Genomic DNA, 9,740 nt, shown 5'->3' on the forward strand with positions numbered 1-9,740 from the left:
TTTTTCTTTCCCATATTGCTTGAAACTTGTGGCCTGCTTAATAATGTGGAACATCCTTCTTAAGTGGTTTTCCTTTAATTGGGCTCACCTGGCAAACTAATTATCACAGGTGTCTGAGACTGATTTCAGTGATCCAAAGAGCCCGGAGACACAATACCATCCATGAGTTTGATTGAAAAACTAAATATTTAAGGTTTATGACACTTAATTCCAATTTGCATAATAATTTGGAACGCTGTGTAATACGGTGGGACAGCGACCCTTGGGCCGCAATTAATTTCAATTGAGCGGTGCCAGCGAGAAGTCATACAAACAGCATTAATGCTATTAAGTCTCCAAGGTTGTGATGTACCTGAGGTATAGAAACATTTAAACTCCCAGCTTATACATGAGTCTCGTCATGAAAAAGAAAGTGCTGATTGAAACGTCGCCTCCATGCAGATTTACCAGTGTCAGACTTATGGGAAAATGCCAATTAAATATTAAAAAGGGCTTTGAATTCATTCCTCAGATGTCCATGAGCTCTGAATCATGTTTAAAGCGGGCTACACAAGGTCACAATATTCACAACAATTTTTGAAATGAATTATTATCTCCTAAACTACCATTTGTACTAAAAGCTTCAGCCTTCAGGAAACATGAAAGAGGTCATGACACTTTGCGCAGTTACTCAAAAAGACTTTACTTTAACCAGTTACCTATATCATTGTGTTTGGATTTTCTTTTTATATGATACTTATAGGCCAATTCTAAAGCTTATTATGGTCCACCTACAATAATTAAATAGAAGTAGTATTGATATTATGAACCATGTCTGATCTTTTTATTGCATATCCTTGGTGGTATTGGCTTAATCACAGAAAAATGCCATTGAGTGTCAGGTCAGAGGAAGAAGATGAGGTGAGGTGAAGCGTATCTAATAGCAGCTACTTTATTAACAAAACAAAAGAGCCATATATCCAACACGAGAAATCAATGTAACAGTGTGCTAAAGCACAACCGACACCAGACAATGAACAACTGAAACTGAGGACTATGGCTGCATCCAAATAACACTTCCCTGCTATAGTAGGCGAAGAACAGTGTGTGACAGAAGAAGTGTGTCCGAATTCACAGTACTCAAAAGAGTAGGCAAAAAGTACCCGGATGACCTACTACTTTCGGCGAGATTCTCACATTTTACTATCCCATGCCATGAGGCCACGAGAAAGGTTTTATAAATGAAAGTGAATCGACGCATCTGACGCTGGTAGTTCATGTGATAATGCCAACATGGTGAAAGTACGGATTACATTCATATTACATCCCTTAATACTATAAATGGGTGCAAAGTAAATACTTATTCAAAATAAGTACCTATATTCCACCGGATTGGTATAATTTCTGTCCCCAGGGCATTGGATGTATAAATATGCATGGAAATTAACTCTAAAATACATTTTATTATTAGGCAAAGTGCCCTGAACATTAATCTATCTGCAAATTTGAAATATATAATATAAACAAAAACGGGTTTATTCAACGCCCCTTCTCCATTGACATCCATAAAAAATAATAAAAAAAAAGGCTTATGGTCTCCTTTCCTGTGTACCCACAGCCGCAGCGTTAACATTAGCCATTACGCTTTTTTGGCTAAAGGTTGCAGGCTTCTATAGCTTTGGTTGTGTTGCTATGGCATTCAGAAATACTCTCCCATGGCCTCATGGGATATAAAGTTTCTATCAAATGTGCACTTCAAAATCTGGAAGAATTAGGTCATCATTGACTTTTGGCCTACTGTTTTTTTAATACTATGTATTCGGACATGCTACTCTTTTGGCGTACTGTTTTTCACATACTAACGTATATCTAGTAGGGAAGTATTCAATTTCGGACACATGGTAAAAGTTCATAAAAATAAAACTGAAACTAAACTAAACCTTGCACATTGGTGGCTGAAATGTGTAATTACATGCTGTAAACATGTAATTACAGCATGATAAAGCAACAAAAGGAATGTTCCCTCTGATATTTACATTAGTGGTCAATGTGGGTCAGTTTTTAAACTACTACCTCCAATCTTAAACCTGTGCTGCATTGAATCTGTCACAGAAAGTTATAAATTCGAATCGCCTACAAATTGATAAGTTAGTAGATTTGGGTAGCATAAAACTGTTGCAGAGTTAATCCTAATAAATAAATAAACATCCTCCACACCGCAGGTGGCGCTGTGTCTGTAAGATCGCTTGTGATCGAGTTCAAAGGTTGTTTCATTTCAGCATCCTCGTGTTGTCAGTGCTGTGACGTTGTGAACTTCTACTAGTGAGGATCGAATACACCAAGTAAGATAACACTTTCTGAGCTGTGAAAATGAATTATAATGTATTTATTTTATGGAGATTTACCATATGTTCTTGTTATGGATATACTCAAATTTTACGAGATTTAATGGTTTGGTACACTCTGTTGCTCTAGTCTAGTCTCTCGAGCACAATGAACGTGTCGTATGATCCGATCTAATATGACACTACTGGATTGAATTGTAATTGTATATTACTTTATATGCTAAAACGTCGTGCTTTATGTGTCGTGTGAGTGTTTGATGTTGTGTACGCATGTTTCTTTACAAGAGTCTGGCGAACAGACCATGGGTTGTCGTTAGTTGTCACGAGATACATGTCAAGATCATGAGTCAAAAAATACAATTCCACAATTTTTGTTTGTAGTAGTGATTTGCTTTGTATATGCAAAACACTAAGTTACTGTGCTGAGTTATAATAATTGTTTAAAATATAAATGTTATTCTGCACCGCTCTACCCTCAAATTCCAATATCATCGTATTTTTGCTGTAGATGATGGGTAAACAACATCTAAGTTACACCAATAATACAGCTCTTTTATATTTATTCCACACAGTTTATTAATTGCATAATTTTAGCTGGACAAAACGATATTTTGATAATATTGTTGACGTTTCCATGTACAAAAACACTTCTCATCAAGAGTGCAAAATAGACACTCGTGCACAATCAACTACTACACACACACATACAAACAGACACTTAACTGAAATTCCCCTCAAAATCAAAAATATTAAATATATATATAATTTGACTATAATGTAGAACATTTATTTCACAAAAAAACTAAAAAAAAAAACCTAAATGTTATGCTTACTGTCTTACGTCAGTTTTGAACTCCAGGATCCCAGGTGAGACCCCAAGTTTAAGAATACCAGAGGGTTAAATAATTGTCTATTTTTCTGCAGTCATGTCGTACACCTGCATCAGCTGCCGTGTGCAGTTCTCTGATGGCGAGGTCCAGCGGGCACATTATAAAACAGACTGGCACCGCTACAATCTGAAGAGAAAGGTTGCAGACATGCCTCCGGTCACCGCAGAAAACTTCGAGGAGCGAGTGCTGGCACAGCGGGCCGCCGCTGAGCAGCAGAGCCTGGGTGACGGACACGGGTCGGCCTACTGCGCCACCTGCAACAAAAAGTTCTCCACTGACAACGCCTACACCAATCACATTCAGTCCAACAAGCACCAGCAGGCTGAGAGGAAAGCCATGGCCGCCGCCCAGGAGACTGTCCAGCGAATGAACGAGAAGAACCTGGAGAAAGGGGCGGAGCTAGACAAAGATGCACAGAATGAAGCGCTTCAGAAAGCACTCATGGAGCAACAGAGACACACCCCCTCTAAAGCCACACCCACAGAGAAGCGGGTCAGGCAGCGGCCCGATAAACCGCCTCGGCTGCAGTGGTTCGAACAGCAGGCCAAGAAGATCACAGAAGAGGAAGGTGAAGAAGAGGAGGAGGAGGAGGAAGGTAAGAATGATTAAAAAACACAGATACAGAAATTGTTGTCATTATTATGTTTGTTTTCTTGCACAGTTGAAATTTGAAAGACATATATGCATATTCACTAATATTACCGATTTAACTGCACTGACACTGACTTAAGCTGAATATTAAACTGAATTAAAACAACATTGAGAAATAACTGAGCTGAATAGTGACTTGTTTTATGAAGAACTGCTTTATGGCTGAAATCAAATGTTTCATAATTGATGAACTTTGCAAAATTGACACTGTTATTGAACTGAATAGAATCAAGATTAATTTTATAACATTAACACTGTAATGGACCACTTGCACTGGGCTTCGTGACACACTTCTGTTTGGAAATAGTTCGTCTCACTTATTTCCAGTTATGTTTACTTTCAATGTACTGTGGTCAATGAGTTGAACAAACGCTGCCTAAAATGAGTGTCTGCAATAAGATTTCAAAATTTGGCCATTTTTATTGACAGGAGAAGGTATATTCTGATTTTTACTGTGTGCAGAATTTTCCAAACTCATCGGAACATGAAGTTTTGATCCAACCCAAGCTGATCTGAGAAAGCAGCGGGTGTTAAAATACGACATTGCCTCACCACAGGGTGTCAGTGTTCGTCTAAACTAGTGACCGCGACCTGAAGTGTATGAGAACAGATGAATAACATCAGTACGAACCACGAACATTTATGTATTTGGATTAAAAATTTTAATCATTCTGTGTCATTTTTCAATGTCAGTCTTTTCACTATTTACATGTTTATGCCCAAAATGCTATAATATTCAAAGTAGTTGACTGTCATTCTCCTCTACTGTGTACGTTATTGATTAAATAGCCTAGCCTATTTAACATTGTTACAGGCACCTCGCGAGCATTCATTCATTCAACTATTTAAAAAGACTGGAATAAACACCAGCGCACACAAGCAATCCTTTTAATAGTCAATTTCATTTAAAAATGTAAACCCAACTGGTATGAAATGTCAGAAAGAGAAAAACACTGTTAATGAGAAGACGAGCATATAGGACTGCTGCAGCTTAGTGGATACATATATTTAGCCTATTTGTTACTCAGAATGCACATAAAATATATTTATAGGAACATTTCAGCTGGCTCAAGATAATTAGCCTAATACAGAGATCATTATTCATTGTTTTAATCAATTGGCAGTCCTAAAACATAGTGATAATCTGCATTCTCATGTATGTAGGTGCGCTGAACGCTCTAACCGGACACTTCCGATATGTACTAACTAGAACACGGAAGTAGTTGTGCAAGTAGTCCATTGTCCTGTTTAATAATCTGAAGCTATTTTGAAACAATCTGTATGGTATAAAGCCCTATATAAATAAATGTGACTTGGTTTTGCTTTGAAACTGCTAGCTAGTTAAGAGTGTTTGTTTTTCTTTGAAGAATGGGAGGACGTTGATGAGGATATGGATGGTGATGATGATGATGATGAGGATGAAGAGGAGATGGAGGAGGCCTCCACATCTGGGGCAGCTCTGGCCCCTGGTGCTCTCCCAGCGACAGACTGTCTGTTCTGTGGACATCATTCACGCACGCTCTCCCGAAACATGGCTCACATGACCAAAACACACAGCTTCTTCCTCCCAGATATTGAGTATCTGGTGGACATGAGAGGGCTTATTTTATACCTGGGTAAGCCAGAGAGAGAACTGAAGTTATGAACCGGCATGGAATTGTTTTTTGTTTTTTTAGAAGTTGGTCTTTGAAAAATGTTTCTGCCATTAATCTTTGTGTCTCTCCCATGTATTTTTCTGTAGGAGAGAAGGTTGGTGTAGGTAAGGTGTGCCTATGGTGTAATGAAAAAGGCAAGTCATTCTACTCTACAGAAGCAGTTCAGGCACACATGACCGACAAGAGTCACTGCAAACTCCTCACAGACGGAGACGCGGCGCTTGAGTTTGCAGACTTCTATGACTTCAGGTATGTAACATGGGCATCTGTTAATATCCTCTGACCAGATGTTTTGTTGGATTGTCATTTCATATTACATGATTTCTAATAATCAGTTAAATGGAAAAAAAATATATATATGCTGTTAATATACTCACCCTCAGGCCATCCAAGATGTAGGTGCCTTTTTTCTTCAGTAGAAGGAAGATTTTTAGTTTAAACCGGGCTTCTAGCTGAAACCGTGGTCTTTGTTGATTCATATAGTGCAAGTCAACGGCTGCCGTCACTTTGAGAGTCAAAGAAACATATACAGGCAAAACCAAATGCAATTGTGCGACAGGAAGCACTCAGTTTGCAGAGGCTGTGGATTACAGGTAATAAAGTTGTAAATATTGTTCTACTGAAGAAAAAAAGACATACAGTACATCTTGGATGGCCTTAGTGTGAGTAAATCAACAGCAATTTTTTGGTGAACTATCCCTTTAATGAGGAGAAAGGGTAAAAATAAACTATGGTAACAAAGTTCTATAACATTAACTTTTGTTAATGCAATAATTGATATGAAATGACAGTGGACAATGTTTTTACAGTATTTATTCATCTTGCTTAGTGTTAAATGTTAGATATTCTAATACAGGCCTCGCAAAATTTCAAAATCTCTGGTAGCCGTTCGGCCAGGCACTCTTTAGATTTTGGTAGCCTGAAATGAATTTTACTAGCCCTAATAAAAAGACAATTTTGAATGTAGAAAATTGGTTCGGAGTTAAACCATCAATCAAAAACTTTTTAAAAACGCATCAACAATCGGATATTAAATAATCAAATTAGAATCATCAATACAAATATGCATCTGGTTCTAACTGAACTGAAATGTGTGTGAACAGTATGGAACATGAATCAGTCTGTGTCAGATTCTGAATCGGAGATATCAGCTGAAGTCACAGATGAGGAAATGCCACTCGATGTTGAGGGCATCAGCTTTCTCCTCCGGTGCATCAGTCTCCACTTCTCTGCTCTTTTTTTTATTGCTGGGGTTTTATGTTTCAGGTGTCTTGAACATATTCCAGAAAACATCCAGGAACGAACTGCCTTGTCAGGGCAAAAAGATTATATGAAATATGAAAAGAAATAATGACTCTGACACATTTCTCTGATTGTTCCGGTTAAAGATTGTAATCATCAGGAGTTTTGAGAACAGTGTCACCTTGTGGCAGGTCAAATTTATAGCAGCCATAAACCAGAGCGTGCAGCTCGCCTGACAAGTGTTAATTTTCTGATGGAATAATTCAGATGGAATAATAATACCAGACTTTTTTTGAGGCTAGTAAATGGTGCTCTAATTGTTTTATTCTGTTTATATAGCAGAATATATGATAGTCAAGTCACCTTTATTTATATAGCGCTTTTTACAATACAGATTTTTTTTGTTTCAAAGCAGCTTTACAGTGATAGGCACGGAGGTTCATGAGAAATTGCGCTTGCGGATAAATCAGCTTGATCAAAAACTTGGCGGGTCATATTTTTCCTTAAAATAACTAGTCAATAATGTGAATAAAGGGAGGAATTTGATTACACTGTTTCAGATAGCCCGTTGGGCCGGCCAGTTATGCATTTGGTAGCCCGACTGGAAAACACAATAGCCCCGGGACGTCTGGCTAATGATTTTGTGAGCCCTGTAATACATTTTTAACATTTGAAGTTGTATAAATTTACTTTAGGTACAGTGTTATTTTAGTTTTTAACAAACAACCAATAGATAGAGCCAAGTCCCCACCCTACATTTTTTTTCTCTTTTTTTTTGATAAAAAACGTTCCAAAATAAAATATTTTTTTATTAAAAAAATTTACTCAGTTTTATTGTATCAACAAGTATAAAATGAGTAAAAAAATGTTGTGGCTTTTATATGTAAAAAGACTTCTTTTTAAAGAAGTTTTACATGAGTATAGATAGAAATAGTGTTCCCCACCATTACTTAGTTTCTAGGTTTAAGTACAAACTTCATCAGACCCATCAGGAGTAGTAATAAAAGAATATTGTATTTTTAATGTAAGCAATTAAACATTCTTGTCCTTCTAAAATGACAGGAGCAGTTATCCTGATGCTAAAGATGGAGATGATGTGGAGATGAAGGATGGTGAACTGCCTGATGAAAAGACTGTAGAGATTGATGACGACACGCTGGAGCTCACTTTGCCTTCAGGTACTGATAGACAGCTGTATTTCAGCTATTGTAAGAATATTATAAGTGTTTATATTTTAGACCTGATGGGATGGTTTTTGTGGGAAATTGTGTACTAGCATCACCCTCATCATATTTGTAAAAAGTGGAGGCATAGGTTAGCCTGGGTTTCCCCATGCTGCCTTGAGCGCAGCGCGATTTTATTCACGCTGCTAGGCAGCCTGGACACCATGGACCAGATTTTCCCCTCAAAAAGGGAACCAATCACAGAACAGGGAGGGAGCAGCAAGACGATGACGACGTCTATGCGACACACCGAAGCAGTTTGTTTATATCTATGGATCCAACATGGCATCAGACGCGAAGTTACCTTTCGATGCAGCCTTAGATAGTGTTCTAAGTAGTTTAGAACGCAAGTTTATTTCGTCTTCTTCCTCGTCGAATTTCTGCCGCTCTACATACGTCATCTTGTATAATTGAAACGATTGGCTATGAGCTACGTGCTGGCGCATTTGATAGACATTCGTAGCGCCCAATAAACGGCTCTGGGCATTCGTAAACCACGCCTCAAATACGAGAAAATGAACATGTGGTTCCCAGATCACGTCTCAATGAGAAAGAGGTCTGACGTTAGCCAGGCTAGGCATAGGTTACAACGAATGAGAAATGTTGACATGGAGCTTGCTAAATCTCCAACTTCTGGGGAATCACCCATTTAAAAAAAATACACAGAACAGAGGACACATCAGGCTTTCACTCTTGAAAGAAAATTTCTCCCAGCATGAACATTTAATTCTGAATCCTTTAAAATGCATATAGGACCAAACTGTTTTTGCTTTGTTACAGGTGCTAAGATTGGCCACCGCTCCCTCATGAGGTACTATAAGCAGAGGTTTGGTGTTCAGAGGGCACTGGTTCCTGCACATAACCAGAAGGCCGTTGGTCGAGTCCTTAAACAGTACAAAGCTCTTGGCTGGGCAGGAGACTTCGGTAAGTTACATGTTACTGTGGATAGTGTGCAAGCTAAATATTTTACTGTAGAGTAATCCAACATTTGGTTTTGTAAATGTGGTTCTACCAGTCCTTATCTTTCACTGGTGGTTAACTTATTTCTGCACCACTGAGTGTTTAAAACGTGCCTTGTCTTGCAGGTAAGGGCTTCATGAGCCAGCAGCAGAAGGACATGCAGTATGTACGAAGGATGAAGTCCAAGTGGATGCTGAAGATTGGCATGGGCAATAACACCACCAAACAGACCCATTTCAGACTTCAAGTCATGTTCTAAATCAGTAGACATCAACTTTCCAGAGTTAATAACAGTAGTAGAGTCTACCATGAGAATCATCTGTGTATATTGATTCAGCTGAGATGTTAACTGCTGCTAATATTAAATCAGAATGACTTGGAAATAAAACCAATGTCACAAATAACGGTGGAACGTCATACAAACGTGATTGAGTATATGAGGAAACATTGTGCTTTAGATATCTGGAGATCCAAATCATGTGCTGCTCAAGCATCAACGTAGGATTGACACTTTTGCTTTTGTGGAGTATTCATAATGACCTTTATTGTTTATAATCTGACTGCTTATAAAAGATTTAATAAAATATAAAAAGATACAAATTATACTGACAGCTTATGTATTATAATTCTGTGTGAATTATCAATAAAATTTGCAATGTCTGTCTTGGTGTTTAGGATTTCTTTCAGAAAATAAATATAAGTAGCGCCTGTTAACTTATATGAAATCATTGTTTTATAATATGGTAAAAAATAATGAAAACGTACTAATACAGGAACCAAACGCTTAGTCTATTC

The 9,740-nt window shown here is 37.9% G+C and overlaps 1 protein-coding gene across 1 annotated transcript; it reads left to right on the plus strand.

The window, feature by feature from the left end:
• The first annotated feature begins 2,203 nt into the window (after positions 1-2,203).
• znf622 (zinc finger protein 622) lies at positions 2,204-9,677 on the plus strand. Its single transcript, XM_081373585.1, has 7 exons — positions 2,204-2,321; positions 3,249-3,809; positions 5,233-5,481; positions 5,607-5,769; positions 7,825-7,940; positions 8,766-8,909; positions 9,071-9,677. Exons 2-7 carry the CDS (start codon positions 3,251-3,253, stop codon positions 9,202-9,204), a joined length of 1,365 nt encoding a protein of 454 aa, XP_081229711.1. The 5' UTR covers positions 2,204-2,321; positions 3,249-3,250; the 3' UTR covers positions 9,205-9,677.
• Positions 9,678-9,740: the final 63 nt, after the last annotated feature.

The sequence above is a fragment of the Scardinius erythrophthalmus genome (genome assembly GCF_964197995.2).
Source record: "Scardinius erythrophthalmus genome assembly, chromosome: 9".
NCBI classification, from domain to species: domain Eukaryota; kingdom Metazoa; phylum Chordata; class Actinopteri; order Cypriniformes; family Leuciscidae; genus Scardinius; species Scardinius erythrophthalmus.